At 32.2% G+C, this 21,190-nt stretch overlaps 1 protein-coding gene across 1 annotated transcript; it reads left to right on the forward strand.

Annotated features, from left to right (window-relative positions):
• Positions 1-6,530: 6,530 nt before the first annotated feature.
• Positions 6,531-12,855, forward strand: LOC130896276 (uncharacterized). Its single transcript, XM_057804262.1, has 4 exons — positions 6,531-6,661; positions 8,684-8,853; positions 9,595-9,702; positions 12,745-12,855. The coding sequence occupies exons 1-4, from the start codon at positions 6,595-6,597 to the stop codon at positions 12,793-12,795; spliced, it is 396 nt and encodes a 131-aa protein (XP_057660245.1). The 5' UTR covers positions 6,531-6,594; the 3' UTR covers positions 12,796-12,855.
• The last annotated feature ends 8,335 nt before the right edge of the window (positions 12,856-21,190 follow it).

The following is a 21,190-nucleotide window of genomic DNA, read 5'->3' on the forward strand; positions in this document are numbered from 1 at the left end:
ATTTGAAAAACAGATCTTCTGATATTGAAATAATTAATTCAATTTCAATATTTTGTTTATTTGCTAGAAACATATTTATGTATAGGATTGGATAGCTTGTGTGTTTTGAAAAAATAATTCACAAATTACAAATTTCCAGAACGTTTTGACATAATATCTAGAAAACAAAGTTCTGAAAGTTTCATGACAACAAAAGTAAATCATAAATTCAAGTTCTCTTTTCTCCTTATAACTTTTCAGTCAATTTTTATGATAACTCCAACTTTTCGGGTGTCGTATATCAATTGATTCCGAAGACATTGAAAGATTGGGTGCACCCAATTCTGAAGAAAATGTTTAATTTGGAAACAGAATTGAGATAAACGAAAGTTTTTCAATAATTTTATGAAGTCAATAACTGAATTCAATGATCCAATGCTTAAAATATCATTGAGCACTACATTGATACAAGATTCAGATTAAGTTGAAGTTTACCTTCAGTCTCTGAAGACGATAACTTGGTTATCAAAACGCGCGACAGACAGTGTACGTGTGAGCGTTGGTGTAGTGGAAAATGCGTTTGTACTGAAGAAACGTTGTCGATATTCCTAAGATAAAATAATTATATTATCAATTTGTTCAAATAAAAAGATAAAATAGTCACTTTTAGTTCATACGAATACTTTTTCGAAAACAAAAATTAATGTCTTTAAAAACTACAGCGGTAGACGATTTCAACACATTCCGAATATATTCTGGATATCTTTCGAACGTTCCATATGCGGAAGTCGACTGTAACTTTGTTATGTTGAATAGAGCAGTATATTAATACACATTTGAACTTTACGTAAATTTTTATTATACTTTTGTCTAAAAACTTTTTTCGAAAAATGCCGTTGCAGACCCTTATAGATTATTTTTTTACGAGGATATCCTTCAAAATATGGAAATTGTTTCTGTTCGGTTGCTTTTAGCAAAATCAGATGTATTTGAATCTATGTTGAAAAAAATTTTATTTTATACAGGATATGTATAAAAAGTGTACAAAGTTTAACTTTATAAATATCAAATTTCTTTATTTTTTTAAATAGAACCACCCGTTTTTTTCTATCTTAGTTATCTTAGAAAATATCTTAGTTAAAAAGATTGTATCCCAAAAACCTAAACGTAGAAATTTTCATGATTCCACTAAAAGTATTGTGCCATATACAGATAGTTTTAACTCGTCGTGGGGCACCTTGTATATAAAGGTAAATAATTAATATATTTATTATCAAAGTTTTTTTTATAATAAAATAATTGATCTATAATATAAATATATCTTATTATTAACATATGTAGACAATCCGTAGATCTGAATAATGTAATATTTATAGTTATCACATAATTATATGTTGTGAAACTTTCCACGAATTTAAATTATCATTCCTTTCCACTCTATTGACCTCTCTGAAAAATACGCCACGATACGCAGTCAGTTTTCAATACAAAAACCCATTTTTATCTTTTCGTATCTTTTTGTAAACTAACCCTTCAGTAAAGTATCGCTGGTTGTATACTTTGGAGCTGTTTCCGTTTATATCCACAAGTGTTTATGGAGTTCATATCTCGACATCATCACATTCAAAACACTGCACAGTGTGATGATTACACATTTTTCGCTCACTGCTTCTGGATGCTTATGATAAACAAAGGAATGGAGCAGGACAAACAGCAGAAGTAGACAACATTTATTTCGTGTAATGTAAACGCAACTTTTTCTCCATTATTAATACACCCTGATGAACCTAGGGAAGAAAAATTATGTGTCCTGGTGCTTGACTCAGGTGGTTTTTTAAGATTTGACAGATTAAAAGAAAGTTTTTAGGATAATTTTTTAGTAACAGATAATAGAAAATCACAAAAAATAATCAATGCTTCGGATGATGAGGATGATTCAGAACCGATTCCTTCGATCGGAAATTGCAACCTGGGTAGAATTTCAGTTTATTTTCTCTATGGGATGTGAGTTAACATATTTCAATATGAGTATTTGATATCATTTCTTATGTGAATTCGTAATTGTTATTATTTATACAGAGTGTTCCAGGACTTGATACCAAAAATTCGGGAGTGAGTAGAAATTTTTACACGACCCCTCGTTTCTGAATATTATGTCTTTGAATTTGCGAATTAAGAATATGTATCTAAGTATATTTTCAAAATGATACATATACATAATATAACGTGCATTTATTAAGGTAAAAAAATAAATAGATGAGGTATTGTTAGAATAAAAGATGACGATTAGGTCATTAAACTTTATCATAACATAACATTATCTAAATGACGGCGCTTTCGAAGACGACACTCCCCTAAACGCGAACGCAGATTTGTGAAATTTCCTGGCGGATGACGGTTCCTTTAGCTGACTGATGTCCCTCGGATTGTTCATGAGGTGTCCCCACAAAAAAAATCAAGAGGCGTCAAGTCAGGGCTACGGGGAGCCAAGGGATATTACCTCTTTTGGAAATTAGTCTTATAAAAATCATCCGCCATAGAGTCATTTGATGTGTGACAAGTCGCTCCGTCTTGTTGGAACCAAGTTCTCGTATTCGTTATTATTCATCTCGCAAGTTCTGGAGTCAAATATCCCTCGAACATCGCAATATAGCGGTCAGTGTTAACGGTGATGTTTCGTCCTCGTGAATCTTCAAAAGAAAAAGGGCCAATAACTCATTTGCTTGGGATACCGTTACTTTCGGACTATACGGTGGTTTTTGATATTTCATTTTCGAATTTTTGAATGAAAATAAGCCTCATCTAAAAAAAGGATGTTGTAAAAGTGGAAAATCGACTAAGCATTTCGTCAGCAAATACCAACCTTTACTGTGGTCCTAGACGTTCTTGGACTAGTTTTTGGATTATACATGGAACCGGTCTCTTCAAAACGCTTAACCCATATTTTGATTAAATTTGCACTCGGAGCTTCATTTATGTGTCTTAATCCATATTCTGAACGATACAGTCGCATTGTCAAGACGTCGAAGTGACTCTTGGCTACTAAAACTCCACGAGTGCAACTATCCAACCACGCTAGACTCCCCCGCCCACGCACCGTTTACCTCGCGAAAAAAGATGATGCAATAAGCACGTTCTATTGAATCACCCGTTAGAAGTCTTTTGAAGCACCGCGTTTGAATTTTGAATTGTGCAATATCAATTTTTCCAAATAGAAATTGTGAAAACCTCAAAAGTTATTGCGACAATGTCGAATTTTCACTTTCGCGTGAAAACAAATTATTTTGAATTTTATCGATCCATTAAGGATGTAACAAAGTAATTTTACTGATTAATATTCCAATATTATAGGCAAACATAACTCTGATTTGCGTTTAATAGACAATTGTATGCAAATTAGGATGCTCGCGGAGCCATTCCTAAAATAAAACATCACTTTTAATCAACTATTTTCTCTGTTAAATAGTTTTTCAAAACACAAATTCATTTTTTGCTCTAAATTTTGAAGTACCACTTGTTACTTACCTCTTATTTACACAAACTACCTTTCTATTCGCAAAATTCTATTTATTAATCGTAGATTGCAAATATTTAATGAAAAAAATAATTTTAATACAATGTGAACCATGAAAGAGACTTCATCCTTCATATCAATCACGACATAGATTCCACATATTCTAAATCAGTTCAGTTTGCTACATTTTTACATAGAAGTTTTCTATCTCCACTTTGGAGACTACCAAATAGAAGGTGGAGTACATTGTTGAAGAATAATAGATTGCGCGCAGCTGTGTACGTGAAAATCTCTATAAAATTCTAACCTAACCTAACCAATTTCTATTTTTTACAGCTTAGCCCTGTTTATCGCACTTATTCTACCAAGACATGCCTCACCAAATCATTATTTTCACTAAAATGAGTTAGGCGGCCGTCATACTGGAGAAAAAAGTTTATTAATATATTTTCAAATATTCTAATTGAAAGTTCATTCAATAAACAAAGGTCTAGTAATTTCTAGCTTGCATGATACGGAAAATCAAATATTCACTTATTTGACCGACTTTTCACTTTAATTACGTTATGAGGATTGATTTTGGTCCATTATCCACAGTTTCCGGTAGACGTAACATCATTTTTTAGAAAATTAATTTCGTCAGAAAATATAATTGATTTATTAAACGTTTCCAATTCATAAAACTAACTCACCTAAAATCAAACAGACTCGATCTCCTTCTAAAATGCGACAAATTTTGACATCAACCGATAAATTGAGTTTGCTTCTCAAATCCTCTATAAATGCCTCTACATCTATTGAATTCAAAGATAATAAAATCCCTGCACAAGTTCCATCAAACGCTTCTGTACCTTTCTTCTTATTATGAATACTTCTTGTTGTAAAAAGCATTAATCATATTTGTAGATCGTCCACTAGTTTTATAACAATAAATATCAACAAAATGTTCCTCTTATATTAACTTTGTGATTGAAAGTATCTAGAAGATTAATATTTTAGGGTTAATTTTAACATTTTAATATACGTTACAACTTATTTCATGTAAGTTTTTGTTACAATTTTGTTACTTTGATCTTTGTACTAAATATAAAAAAAATAAAAATCATTAGCTCGGTCAATGAAAGAATAAATATCACTCAAGGAACATTTATCCCTAATACACCCCCTATAGCTTCCCCTATCATACCCCCTTGAATCCATTGTTGTGTGTTGCATATAAAAACCTGTAAATGGTGAAAATATCTGAAGGAGCGTATGCTGATGATCCAGTATTCATTGTAGAAAACAACCAGGATCCACAGAAAAACTTTGACATCTGGAACAACATACTAAAACAGTTTCGTATGAGAATGAATGTAGAAAAGACTGCAGTAATGGTAGTCAAACAACAAACAATAAACATAAAAATAAAGGGACATAGGATTAAAACGGTGAGACCATTCCAATATCTTGAAACAGAAATTGAAAATACTGGTAATGAAGACACAGAAATTGCCAAGAGAATCAAAAATACTTTAAATACATATTACAGCATGAACAGCTGTTTGATAAATGGAAGAGAAGTCTAAAGAAATACGAAACTAAATGTTCATAAAGAAATTTATCTAACAATATCACCCTACGGATGCAAAACATGCCCAACTCTGAAATTCAGAGGTTCTGAGTCAATTGATTTTATTTTACGCATGTATAAACAGTTTTTTTAATTTCTTGTACTTCTCAACCAATGGACTTTCAAGGTAATGGGTGAAGAGATGGGAAAACGGTGGGTCTCTCTCTTCTTGCCCACTCAGAACGGTATTCTCTTTTAGTAAAGACTTGATGTGTTGGTTATAATTTTAGTTGTCACCATTCTGGTTCATTCAGAGGGCTTTGAGGAGAAGCACCATCGGGGGACTGTAAAAATGTTCCTTCACTAATATTCTATTAACTTTGTAAAATTCGACTCAACCCCAAATTTTTCCGAACTAGTTTTCCCTATTTTTCAGTCTTCATTGATTGTGTTGTTGAGTTGAGCGATGATTTCGAAGAAAAAGTACACGTGAATGAAATCACGTGCGTATTGGAACGAAATGTTTAGGCAAATGTCAATATAATAGAAGATAATTTACAAAAACCAAGAAATATGCTTGCATGAGATGAGTTTTAAAAAAGTATGAATTATTTCTCACTTAAACTACGTCTACGAAAAGAAATTGTTGATCCTGATGCTCTTCATAAGGACTGTGAGACAAAACTTTTAAATTTGTGCAAGAATTTACAAAATTAAATCCAAAGATGGTTGGCTTGAGAAGGATAATTGTACGAGCTTATAAAATTATAGAACCTTGACAAAATTTGAAATCTTTTCAAATTGAAAAAAACTTCGACTGAGTGCTATAAATTGTTGCAAAAGGCATATGGGGACAATTATCTATCTTGTGCGCGGGTTTTTGAGTGGTTCAAGCGCTTTAGTGAGGGCCGAAAGAGCACTGAAGATGACCAGCGCCCAGGTTGCCCTGTGACTATTTGAACTTCGGAAACAGTGACCAAAATCAACCAAATTGTGCGTGCAGATCGTCGAATGAGCATCCAGATGATTGCCGATGCTGTAAATGCCGATAAATAAAATTTTACACGAGGAATTGGACATGACAAAATTTTTTCCCCAAAATCTGACTCCTGACTAAAAGCTCTTGCGTCAACGGGTCTGCTTAGATTTCCTTGAAAGGTTAGAAAAAGATCTGCTTTGAAAGGGACCCGATTTGAGTCGATGGAAGTGATTAAACAAAAACGGCACAGCTCCTAAAGGCCGGCACCAAAGAAGACACCATCACTGCTTCGATCAATGGAAAAAATGTGGCGAGGGTAGAGGAGTATATTGAAGGGGAACATTCGAATGTAGAATAATTTCTATAATGAAACCCTTTTTGGTAACCAGTCTCGTTATTTAATAGCCAGACCTCGTATTTATTCAGCCCTCCAACTAATCCAGCTAGTACGTTCGAAATAAATTTGCACGAGCGATTTACTATAATTAATTATATATGTGGATTTATACGTTTTTCGTTTGGATTTTCATTTTAGTCAACCGTATCTATTCAACAAACAATATTTTCAATATGTTTATCGATGGAATCTATAAACGTATCGGTCACGATCGTAGCACACAGTTTCTGATAAATGAAGGTTAGTTTAATGGTTTTTAAAGAAAATCTAATACTGTTAGGCGAGATTAAATAAAAATGTCAATATACTTTCAATTTTCAATATTTATATGATTGAAACGACACTGTCAATCAAACACAATTGAGTTTCTGTGGAAGAAATGTCCATTGTTTATTTCAAAAATTTAACAAAAGCGTATATCCACTTAGTACTTACATATATGTGAGACAATAAACGACATTTATTGATATCAATAACAATATCAGTTCCTAAATCATAAGGTTTTTTCCAGCAGAATGCTCTGATTATATTTCGAGCTTTGGTGTACTACGCATGACTTGATTATAATCTCTTACGAACACGTATTCAAGAATTGCCGCAGGAACTTTAGATCTTTAGCACAGGTAGGAAAAAAAATCAAATACACTATTTTCATCTTACTAATATTTCACAATCTTATAAAACACGATACATGATTTAAAATATGTGTTTATATACACTGAATCATTCCAAAATTTATTGACAACCTATTTGTTGGTCTTGGACTAGTACTGTACAAGTTCAACGTGCAACTTTCTATTCATTACCTGAGCTTTATATTGTTGGAACGCAATTTTCATCTCGCGCATGGTAGAATTGTTACAGACAGTCTGCTGGAACAAACATGCAAACACTCAAACTACTTTTTTCAGTTTACTAATCCAAAATAATATCTCAGCACTTTGTATTTTATGATTCTTTGGTTGATTTTGTACGTATTCGAGAATACAATACCGTTTTTAGTATAAAGTTTGGTTTTGTGATAATTATAGTAATAATACTAATTCTCAATGTTTTCTATAAATTCTAGTTAAGTTTAATATATTCAAAACTCCCGCGCTATCAGAGTGTGTTCTTTTTATGTCCATATAGTACGGCTAGATGATGTTTATATAAAGTCACAGTGGATCGTTTATATGAAAAAGAATTGATATTTTAATGATATTAGAATATGGCGATAAGTGTAGAAGTCAACAGGAAACGTGTAATATCTTTAATAATTTATATCCTGACCGAAATCTCATAACAATATCTACTGTCAGTAAATTAGTAAAAAATTTAACGAAACTGTAATATTTATTGTAAATTTGGTTAGGTACCTATAACTTCGAAAAAAAAAATAATCATAACCCAACCAAAAAAGACATGAAATCAATGTTGTACAATATAGTTACAGGAAAGAGCGGATGTGTTCGAAAATCAATGAAAACCAAACAAAAATAATGAGATTTGGAGAGAAATGTCAAGGGAAAAGTTTAAAATTGGTGAGTACGAATTTATGGAAGTAAGAAGTTTAAGTAACTCGGCGTTATGATCAATAATACAAGGGAGAAAAGTACTTAGATTCAACAGGAAAGTAATCTAGTGACAAACCAAACAAACGATGATATAAAACGAGTAGTGATGTACTCTATTGAAATAAAGACACTAATAAGAAACAATAAAGAAAAGTCGAGCAAAATGGAAAAAAAGATTATAAGAACAATATCGGGGAATATAGGATAATATCGAACCAAGAAAGAGAGAAGATGTTATGAGTAAAATTAAAGCTCAATAAGTTTATTGGCTGGACATGTATGAAGAAAACGAACAAAATCTATAGCATTTAATATGATGTAATATCGGTGGTAGAAAAAGACCTGTCAGATCTAGAATTGCATTGTTGGTAGAGATGGGAGATGACCTAAACGAAGTAGGAATTAGATACTGCCACAAAAAGACAGGAAATAGGAAGTTGTGGCAAGAAACAAGCAAGAAATGTAGACATGGTTATGGGGAATGATCTTCCTCAACAAGAGGATCTAGAAATCATTTTTGTGGCGCAACCCCATAAGGGGTATCAAGTCATTATTATTATTTTTAAAGTGAAATGTATTGAGTATAATAAGCATATTTATTTGAATGGTTTTATTTTCAACTAAAACACTACAGATTAAGAGATATTTTGTTCAATTGGTCTTCTAGAAACAAAATTTTTCATGTCATAACATAATTATTTAACAGGTTTAACGCCTGAAGAAGCAGAGCATACAGCAACGTTGGATCTGGTATTAGAGTTCAGAGTAAACGGCAACACAGTCACGAGGACAATTAGAGCTGGAAATCTTCATGAAGTTGACGATTTCGTTCTTGGACAACCACGCCAGGAAGTTTTAGCAAGAAAAAATTTCATAGTAAGACAAAACGTTCATTAAAATTACAATTTCATATTGAAAAATTATATAACTTCAACTGAACTCAAATAGTTGCTTACTATGTAAAAGTTCTTTATTTAAAAGTAGTGTTAGTCCTCTACTTCGTCGTTGCGACAATAGCCTTGAAATACCAAACGCCGATGTTATTCGAAATGACCTTGGTGCCTTGGTTTGGACCTTGTAATGTTACTAGGCAAACTGCACATATCTTTTGATTTTTTCATGCAGTTTGATGTCGTATCATATCACATAGCTTCCTAGTTAAAATTTTGCCCATACCAAAATAAGTGGTGGCTCCTATCATCCCAAACATTGCCCATATGCTACTCTTTTTCTACTACTTTTTGTAGCAATTTAAGTGATTGCGTCGTATTACATACTATTACAAAAATTCATTTCTTTTGCGATACACTCACGAAATGCCTCCGTAAAGTGGCAGAACAAACAATTTAAATCCATAATCTCGTGATAACGGTGATAATCTATCAGTTTTTTAAAATCTGTTCAGTTATTTCGAAGATATTATATAAGTATCACTTTTTATGACAGATATAAAATGAAACATTCCTAAAAATTGTCATTGTCATAATTGTTATATTGCCCTTCTTATTATCCTTCTAGCGATTCAATTTAGTTAAAAAAAAGTGATCTATATGGTGTACAATCTAACAATAAAGCAAATTCTCTCTTTATATCTAAATACCTAATATTATTTTACAGAGTATACCCTCCCTTAACGGAAATACTTTTATATTGTCCACCAAACGTTCAGATGGATCCGAAGGATGGTCTAGATACCATTATTTCAAAGAGGATGGCTTAGACGTAGTGAGTATACATTCCTATATTCCATGTGGTGTTAAATAATTATTTTAGTTTACATAGTTTGATTTTTTTCAACCGAAGTCATTAGTACTGAAATTATGGAGTTTTTCCTATTTAAACTAAAGTGAAACTCAAATGTTAATATCCACACAATGAATTTTATACCAGTTATAAATTTTACAACAAAAATCAAGTTAATACCTTTATACACAAAAATTTTGTTACATTTATTTATAGACAAAATGGGTAACACTAATAAAAATTTCAGAGTTGAGCTCACATGGAATACTTCCTCAATTCTTTGAAATAACAGGAAACTGCACCTGAATGTTATAAAAAATTTTGCTTTTTATAGATCTTGAATTATTCGATGTAGCAAACATATTTTTGTGTATTCCTACTTGTCGAATCACTTCGTATTTACTTATTTCCACTCTTCCTGCTTATCTAGTGAATATCTATACTTCGTTATATCAAGTTCATCAACTTTAATCCATCTTATATTGTGAGGAAGTATCATTTTGTCCTCGTTATTTCAAATCAATAAATTAGTTGATACAACCGCGTTTTTTTCTACTTTCTCTCATAAACATCATGTACTGATCAATTGTAAAAATATTTTGACTTTTCGTATAACTTTATCGACAGCGCTAGAGTCTCTATCAATATCCATAAAACTATGACCAACCTCTGGAAACTTATGGTCAACAGTTTTGAAAATTTCATGGTTTCAAGGTGATGCTATGAACAAACTATATGACAATTCTTATTTTGTAAATTTGCAGAATCTCCAGGATACCTACTAAATGGTCATTTTGAAAATCAATGTTTTGTAGGTAGATATATACTTAGTAGTTCTTTATAGGTAACAACCCCTTTTTGTATAATATGAAGAGTTAAGACCTTTTTGCTCTGAACATAGTCGACAAAACTTGACTTAACATATTTTGAATATTAGTTTTTTCGGTTCCTGGCGATATCTATGAACCAGAGCTTACGCTAACGCAAACCCTACTTGTGTCATTTTATTTTTCCAGGAAAATTTCACGAAATTGTTCTGCTCAAACTATGTTCTTTGGTTAGAATCATCAAAGATTTTGCAGTTTAGGCTCGAAGAAGTCGTCTAACATCTACACATAATGCTCGAAATTCCTTGGAATGTGCGGCAAAAAAGTTATAATTCCTCGCGCTAACATCACAGCGCGTATGGTCATCAATTTCATCCGAAAACAAAATGTTGGTAAATGTTGTAAATCGCTCAATCATCTGGTTTACGGAGTCAAGACTGTAAACAGCATCCTAAGACTTCAATTCTTAAGCAAATAGAATTTTATAAGTGTGCAGTCTCACATCTTTGTGTATAATGCGAATTAATGATGATTTGAAGCAACAGCATACTTCCGAATAGGTAATTCGTCACGAACAGACCAAGTAACACAGTCTATATTTTCGATCATTCTAGATGACCTGGTGAACCAAATTCTGGTTTGTTCAGTGTTGATCCGGTTTCTTTTCGACAAAAAAAGTCAGGCTAACGATTGACATACCTCCCGCGCCCCTATGAACAGCTGCTTCGTTGGATGAGGCAATTTTTTATGCTGAACATTTCATACCAATTAAGGAGTTCAATTCTGAGGATAGTACTGCTATTGAAGAGACACAAAATATTGCAAGCTTCATTTGAAAATCCACTAACCTCTATCAAAATTCATAACAGATTTGTAGTGAAAACTATGAACAATTTAGAAAAACAAAAACTGTCTCTGATAGAATTCGTTAAAATTGTTGAAGAATCTAATAAATTAATTCAATAGTAAAAAAACGGACACGTAGATTCGGTGTTATAATTTTTTCGAATATATTTATCTTCTTTCTAATTTATAGTAAGAATTGGTTAATTTATAGCTTATTTAAACAAAATCCACCAAAAGTGGATAATTTTTATTGATTATTCACAAAAAAATACAAAATAGAAAGAAACAATAGATAAACACATTTTTAAAAAAACATTATTCTTCATTTTTATTAGATTTTCTAACAATTTCTGTAATCCAAATAGCGGGTATTTCTCCCTCTGCTACGACGAAGGGCTCTAACCATGTCACGCATCGAAGAAATTAAATTTTGGATGTTCTCCACCAGCATAGCATACCATTCTTCTTGAAGATCAATTTAGAGCTGATTTAAATCACTAGGAGAAGGATGACGACGTCTAACACGCCTCCTTAAATGATCCCTCAAATGCTCTATCGGGACATTTTGCAAGCCAGTTCAGAACTGTGATTCCCACTTGCTCCAAGTATTCGATAACAATTCTGGAGGTATGGGATCACAGCCTCCAGGAGGACTTCCTCGATGTACCTCAGAGTCCCCCAAAATCAGTTCAGTCCGAGCGTGGAAATTAATTCCACGCCAAACCATGACTGATCTTCTTACAAAAGACTGTGATTCACGAATGGTATAATAAGCAAATCGCTCCCTTGGTCGTCTCCACACTCTGTCTGAGTGGTATAGACCAAATCGAGACTGATCCGTTAATAAAATAGTTTCCCATCGCTCCAGAGTCCAATGAGAATATTGATCGACAAATAATCGCCTTTCTCATCGATGCCTTTCCAGGAATTGAGGTCCTGTCGCGGATCGCCTTGATACTATTCCATGCTCCTTCAGTCTCCGCAGCACTGGGTCTGTATTACACGTATATTTCGAACTACTTCAGTCAGACAGTATAGTTGTTAATGTTGGTGTAGTGGTGGTGTAAACAGTATATTGAGTAAAAGAGAAAAACATTGTTCATACTGCGTTAACCAAGTTTTATAAGTAATAAAATATTTCTAAGACCAAAATTGACAGACCATTTTCAATATTCTTACTAAATAACTATTACTTTCATAAGAAATGATTTTCAGCTCCTTGTAAACTAGTGTATAATTATTTGAATATCATTCAAATACAAATAAAAAATAAAACTGTAATGCTTATTTACATCAAAGTATATAATTATAAAAATATGATTAAATTGACACCCTTTTTTTGTATTTGCAGCTACACAAAGCAAATCACGGGGAAGCTTGGATGTACTTCAAGAGGTTGTGATAATGTTTGATTTGAACTAATTAAATATATACTGCAATACAAACTTTCATTTATATGAAACCTTTTATTTGAAACATTTTATAAAACAAAAGGTGAAATACAGATAAAAATTGAGGCAAGATTTAAATGTACCGATATTTGTGCAGTAAAGTGTTGACAACCTTAAAAAAGCAAACTGAAAATTTTGTAAAAATGGCACGTGTCTTCATTATTGAACAATATTTCAAAAATTTACGTCCGCAGGCGCAAATTTCATTCAAAATATGGTCAGAATAGTGTTTCAGCTTCGTCAAATATGAAGATCAAATAAAGAAGACCGGGAGACAAAATTCGCTGGAGATGTTAAACCCACTGGTCGGTGATAATCCAGGAACTCCTAATCGGCGTCATGGACAACAATTGCAAATTTCAAAAAGCTTTCTACTGATTATACGCGCTATACATCTGCGTTTCGATGTGTTAGAGAATACTGAGAATATTGAGTTTCAGCAAATGGATACGACGAAGCACTTTTTCACCTTAACGGGTTCGTTAATCGCAAAAATTGCCGTTTTTGAGGTTCTGATAACCCACATGCTATTGTCAAAAAACAAATACATCCACAACGTGTCACTGTTTATATGTGAATTTTAGTAGACATAATTGGACCAATCTTTTCTGAATATAAGGCTGATCAAGCAGTGACTGTTGCTGGTTCTCTATATCGCGACAAGATAATACAATACTTTATGCCGAAATTGGATTATATTGATACGGTTCCAAAAAGATTGTGCTACAAGCCATACAGCCCATGAAATACTTCAAATTCAAATTCTTTTATGTAGAATGGTCATTGAATATTTCAACAAACGAGTGCTTATGTGTATGCAAAACATGAAAGCCTTTTGTCCAATGTTTTATTCCATAAATAACCCTATTCTATGTAGTTTTTGGTTCAATAGAGAAAATACAATCAAAAGACTAAAAACTGTTTTCTATTTATTACTAAAACGCTGAAAATAAAAGTTTATTTCGCGAAAAAAATAGAAAAATGTATTCAGTCACAAGCCTTTACTCTTGAAGAATTTTAAATATTTCTAATAAATACACCTGATGAAGAGTACAGCAGGTGAAGATATGTCTGTTAAACTATTATGGAATATTGAATTTGGTTTAAATGCAACAAGGCTCCTCAAGGTCGACCTTACACAAGGATGTTATTTTGATGTACTTCGAAAATCAAAGACCGATTATAAAAGCAAAATTCCCCGAAATTTCGCAGTCACAAATTTACAAAATATATAAGTTTTATCCGTGTAGGGATGACACAATCTTTTATTAAATAACAAAAAAAAATGTACAAAACATCTGCGAATATTTCTGTTGATACAGGAGTAGATCTTCTAATTTGACAAGCAATGTGAGGACTAATTTTTTTTATATAAAAGGCAAGCAGAGGCAAGAGGATAAGCCCTTTTATACTCAAATCGAGTGGTGCTTACCGTGTGGACATGCCTGTGGATATTAATCTTGAACTTCTTGTAGTGCTCAGAAAAGACGTGCTTTGGAGTTCTGGGCGTCTGCAGGCAAACTCGTTCTTAACAATACCAAAGGAGTATCACACCTTTTACATGCTTCTTGAGAGGATGTCCAAGAGGTTTCAGAATATATGAATCAATCGAATAATCATTTTTTTCATTTTTATTCTCAATTGTTCTGGAAAAATATTATTTCTTACACGTCTTCCATAATTTCCTTTTTTTTTCCTATAGTTGTTTCATTTTATAAAATACTAGCAATACCCGTCGCGGCTTCACCCGCGGATTATTGAATCTCGCGTTATATAGTGATAATTCAATGAGAAATGACTTTGTATTCTATGTATTAATTCAATTTGGAAGTGTTATAAAGAAAAGATACATTATCATTTAAAATTTACACACATTTATTATTTATACGATAAATAACATAGCAAATACATACATACATTTCATTAATATAAAGATATTAAATAAATGATTTATTATTAAAGTAACAATGATTACAAAAACGCAAAACAAAATAATGTATCATATATAATTTATGTCAATACTTCTCTGTAAACCACATTAGTTGTTTTGCTAAAATAACTAAACTTGACGGAGAAATTACTCGTGAACAGGCTACATAAAATTGACCATGGGAGAAACAGTTCTCTTTCAAATCGATTCCTACCACTTTCAAAGATTGACCTTGTGATAAAACTGAGAAATTAGCTTTTAGATATTCACACGGGACCCATTTCTAAAAAAGAATCGCTTTGATATCTCATTTCGTCATGAAGAATGGCTAAATATATGGTTGCGGAATAAAAATTTTTGTTCAACTCTTTGAAGCCTTCCCAAGTCGAATTTTTAAAATCGCAGAAATGGGTTTTTAGGTATTTGTACGGAGAATGTCTTAGTACAAAAACGAAGTCGATATCTCAATTAGCGGCCGAGAAAAACGAAAAAATCGAATTTGCAAACATACCCCGTTTTACCTCTTTAAAATCGAAATTTCGCGAAATCCTTTCTTAGCGCACGTCTACACACCGATACAAACATTCCCTCAAAATTTCATGCCTCTATCTTTAATAGCATTGGCTGGGCGTTGATGAGTGAATGAATTAGTCAGTCAGGACATCCTCTTTTATAGATATACATTGTAAAAATGTACAACTATAAATGACTTGATGAAAATTGAAACTTAACCGTGTGTGCCTAATCTCTAGGAGCAGCGTCGCTACAGTAGAGACATCTAGGCGTTAGAGATCTACTCGCTCCGCTGTCCCGAGAATATCCAAAACGTCTCACCCGGTAGAGGGATGTAGTTGTGTTGGTTTTTTCTACCAATTATATCGGAGGAGATTAATTTAATTGGATGTTGTTAGGATACTGAGAAAGTTATAAAATAAAGGTGACTTGTAATTTCCAAAAGAAGATAATTCCAAATGCCCTGGGTCAGGTCGGTCAGGAGCTCAATTATTATTGTTTTATTGAGGAAATCTGTTCGAAGGGTGAGAAATTTCGTGGATGGAAGTATTTTTTTTAATGCAACGGCGTATAGCGAATCTTCAAACTACAAAAGAGAGCTATTAGATATTTACTGCAGGGACTTATTTGAAAGCATGAAAATTCTGACTTATTCTTCTTTATTTATCTTTGAATCCGTTTGCCAAATTCGTAAGCTCGCTTCTCCAGTTTCAGAAAGCACGACTTTTACCTACCTACTCCACGTACAGAATTAGTTAAGGGCTTAATATTTTACAATGCAAAAAAATGCACAATCACTTGCCAATTGAAATCAAATCGATATCATCTTTTCCCGCATTCTGCAATCATTTGAGGGCATATTTACTGGAAAAAAGTCTTCTGCTCTGTAAACAACCATACCGCACTCACTGAACTCATACCAAATATAGGAACAAGCTTCGACAAGTCACGAATGAATACCTGTTTGACAAATGGATATACACGGTGTCCCACGACGAGTTAGAACTATCTGTATATGACAAAATACTCATAGTAAAGTCATGAAAATCTCTACGTTTGAGTTTTCGGATACGATCTTTTTAACTAATATATTTACAAAGATGGCGGACTTCCGGTAATACCGAAAGTCGACTGTAACTTTGTTGTTTTAAACAGAACAGCCAGCCTGTATATTAATACATTTTTAAAATATACGTGAAATTTTAGTATACTTTTATCTGAAAACTTTTTTCGAAAAATGCATACTTTTTGAGTTATTAATTTTTTTGTAAAAAATTTGACCGTTGCAGACCCTTATAAATTATATTTTACGAGGATATTCTTGATGATATGAAAATGGTTTCTGTTCGGTTACTTTCAGTAAGGTCAGACGTATATGAATCTATGTTGGAAAATTTTTCATTTTATACAGGGTGTGTATAGAAAATGTTCATGTATACATATGGGTGATTCCGTTCTAACTGTGATATTCAATGTCCTGTATTGTTTTTTTGTACTAGTCATTAATTAATAATCAATTAATAAAAATTTTGTGTTAATTGAATAATTCTTAAGATATTTAAACATTATTTTTATACAATATAACTTGCCACTTAAAGAAAACTTATACTACATCACTTGAATGTCAGTACCGTGTCATGTCCATTCCTAGAATTTACCGATAAATTATTAATTTTTTTTGTCGTAACAAATGATTTAAACTAATTACCTTATAAATTCTAATGTTTATGATCAAACTGAGGAAAATTGATGCACTTGTTGTTTAATATCTTAAGTTACCATGTCAGTACCGTGGATAAATGAGTCAGTACCGTGGAACTCAAAATCCGACATTTGTGTCTTGCTCGTGATACTTTGAAGTTGTAGTAAATTCCTCTTAGAGTTTTATTTTTACAGTAAAATAGATGAATAATATGCATAAAAAAGTTAGAAAAGTTAAATTTTAAAATCTTGAAATTTTGAATACAAAAAATCACAGTTAGAACGGAATCACCCATATACCTAACCTTACCGTTATCCAGATATTAAATGTTTTCTGTGAATTTTTAGAGATTCAGGTGTGGTCTAAATTTTATTTTCACTCGTTGATACAAGCACTAAGAATTAAAAAAGTATTTTTCTTCATCTTATCTAAAGAATACAATTATTATAATTTCCAACATTATATCTCTAACATTTTGAACATAATATTTGTGCGAGGTCGTGAAAATTACCGCTGTATGAAATATTCCCTTCATTATATTTCAAAGCTTTTTTAATTAATCGAATTTGTACTTTCACCCCGACTAAGTGTGGTGCTTCATTACTAAGGCAATGAAGTAAATGAATCGTGACCTCCGAACAATGTGACTCTTAAAACAATTGTTCGAATTCAAATCTCAAGCATCATATAATTTAGCATTTATCAAATTAAAATCGGGCACATAGACGTGATAAATTGTTGACACACAATTGAAACGTTGTGAATAGCAGCATCATTTAATGATTTTTACATTTCTCTGGTAGGTTCTTAAATGAAGAATTATTTGAAATTATACTGTACATCGTAGAGAAATGGGGAATTTAATGAATTAATCATTTTTGTTATTGTACCGAATCGAAACGTCAAATATTATCTATTTTTTGGAAATTATTAAAAAATTAATTTTAAAACAGAAGAGACCTAAAATCAACAACTTGATAAAGACTTAAAGAAAAGTCGAAACGTCAAATTTTATCTACCAAAAATTATTAAAAAATCTAATTTTAAAATAGGAGAGACCTAAAATCAAAAATATTTAGATGCATTAGTTTTTCATAATTTGACATTCCTTCCAATTTTGTAACTGATAAAGATTATATCTCACACCAAATAGAGAAAATTTCAACTTCATATTATTATAACACTTTGTGGAATTATCGTTATGAATTTTGGTAGATTGCTTAGAAATTTTGTATAAAAGGTAATAAAGATAACATCTAAAACGTTTTATTGTTATTTTTATAATAAAAACTTCTTTTAAAAATCCCTTGAGCAGTACTTCTGTTCATAACCTTGCACCACATAAACATTCGCTTATAACAGTACCTGGAAGACCGAGCTTTGCTCTGTATTTTGAGTTTTTTAGAAATCTTATATATTAAAAATATTGATTATTTCCATTCCGATTCCGTTCAGGCGTTCTACCTAACCGATTTTTTTTTCAATGAAAGGTATTGATGCACAGATCAGCCATCAACCATCGGATTTCATCTAATTTTCACCATTCTCAAGTTATAGTCAAATGCGATTTCCCCCTGTACATTACTTATGGGAGTTTTTCACATACACACGTTCTATCCTCAATATCTCAGGTTCTCTTCAAGATAGAGACTTCGTTTTGGTTTAAGAACACTCAATGAAACACCTTCTTTCTTTTGAGTTTTTGATCACTTAAATCGGTTGAGTTGGAGAGGAGCTAGGCGCGGACATTCAATGTGGAGTTATGGATTTTTATAGGTTTTTGGCAATTTTTCTACATTCAAAGATCTATCTCAGGTTCTAATATAGCTACAGTGCTCGTTTTGGTTTGAGAACACTCGCTGAAACACCTTCTTTCTTTTGAGTTTTTTAACACTTAAATCGGTTGAGTTGGAGAGGAACTAGGCGCGGACATTCAATGTGGAGTTATGGATTTTTATAGGTTTTTGGCAATTTTTCTACATTCAAAGATCTATCTCAGGTTCTAATATAGCTACAGTGCTCGTTTTGGTTTAAGAACACTCGCTGAAACACCTTCTTTCTTTTGAGTTTTTTAACACTTAAATCGGTTGAGTTGGAGAGGAACTAGGCGCGGACATTCAATGTGGAGTTATGGATTTTTATAGGTTTTTGGCAATTTTTCTACATTCAAAGATCTATCTCAGGTTCTAATATAGCTACAGTGCTCGTTTTGGTTTAAGAACACTCGCTGAAACACCTTCTTTCTTTTGAGTTTTTTAACACTTAAATCGGTTGAGTTGGAGAGGAACTAGGCGCGGACATTCAATGTGGAGTTATGGATTTTTATAGGTTTTTGGCAATTTTTCTACATTCAAAGATCTATCTCAGGTTCTAATATAGCTACAGTGCTCGTTTTGGTTTAAGAACACTCGCTGAAACACCTTCTTTCTTTTGAGTTTTTTAACACTTAAATCGGTTGAGTTGGAGAGGAACTAGGCGCGGACATTCAATGTGGAGTTATGGATTTTTACAGGTTTTTGGCAATTTTTCTACATCCAAAGATCTATATCTCAGGTTCTAATATAGCTACAGTGCTCGTTTTGGTTTAAGAACACTCGCTGAAACACTTTCTTTCTTTTGAGTTTTTTAACACTTAAATCGGTTGAGTTGGAGAGGAGCTAGGCGCGGATATTCAATGTGGAGTTATGGATTTTTATAGGTTTTTGGCAATTTTTCTACATCCAAAGATCTATATCTCAGGTTCTAATATAGCTACAGTGCTCGTTTTGGTTTAAGAACACTCGCTGAAACACCTTCTTTCTTTTGAGTTTTTTAACACTTAAATCGGTTGAGTTGGAGAGGAGCTAGGCGCGGATATTCAATGTGGAGTTATGGATTTTTATAGGTTTTTGGCAATTTTTCTACATCCAAAGATCTATATCTCAGGTTCTAATATAGCTACAGAGTTCGTTCTTTTCTATTATAATGATTTCTGATACTTATTTAATGGATTCGATGCGAGCGAAGCCGCAGGTAAAAGCTAGTTATATGTGAATATGAATCACATACTGTTTAAATATAAACTGGTTATTCCCTTAAAAAATCACGAGAGTTATATGAAGAAAAATCCATAACATTCTAAAAATTAAAACGTATATAGATCAAATTACGTAAGCAACTGTCAGTTTTTAATATGTATAAATATGAATATTGTGAACATCAAAATCATGAATCTTGTTTATTCAATCGTGAAATTAATCATCATTCGCTTGTAAATTTATGAAATTGTAAATTTTGTTTTTTGTAACAATGAAGTTTTTAAAAAAAAGATTTTCAAAAGTAAAATCTTTAACTGGCGCAGTCAGTAGGATTCGTGCGGTCGCGAATTTTACGCATAGTACGGTTTTTAAAAACTCGACAAAGTATTTTAATACAAATAATACAAATTACTTTTTAATATTCAGGAAAAATCGGAAATTTAAAAGAAGAAATTCAAAGAAATAAAAATCGAGCAGAAAAAAGAAGAAGAATATGAATTTGAAACAAGAAGAGGTACTATAGAATATAATATGAAAAATAACGAATGTGTAGAAAAATTCAGAGCATTCTAAAAATTAAGACGAATAAAGATCAACTTACGTAAACAACTGTCAGCATTTTATTATAATAAACATGAATATTGTGAACATCAAAATAATTAATCTTGTTAATTCAATCGTGAATTAATTAAGATCATTCGCTCGTATTATAAATTATTTTTTGTAACAATGAATAAATAAAAAAAATTTCAAAAGTAAAATCCTTAGCTCGAGTGCAATCAATCCAAAATTTTTGTCATCACAGTTATAATTTTGTAATCAGTTTAGTTCTTCCAATATCAATTGCAGAAGACAGTTATGCGAGGAACAATCAATATTTCATAAATACGTACGGACTCATACAAAATTAAGAAATGAAAAATAATGTTTACTCCCCGTATAAAATTCGGTAAACATCTAACAAACCGTCAGTCCAAGTTGACTCATCATTTCCACTGTTTACCAATGAAAAAATCGAATCGTAAACAATAATGCATTTTATTAACCGAAGCTGTCGGAAGGCGTATGTACACAATTTCTTCGAAATATTCCTGCCAGGCAGTCTGCGATAAGCAGTAACGAATGGGGTGAAAAAAAGCTCAGTTTACGTCTGGTATCCTGTTTAAACCGAACGTCCTTATGGG

Source organism: Diorhabda carinulata, chromosome 7 (assembly GCF_026250575.1).
Source record: "Diorhabda carinulata isolate Delta chromosome 7, icDioCari1.1, whole genome shotgun sequence".
Taxonomy (NCBI): Eukaryota; Metazoa; Arthropoda; class Insecta; order Coleoptera; family Chrysomelidae; genus Diorhabda; species Diorhabda carinulata.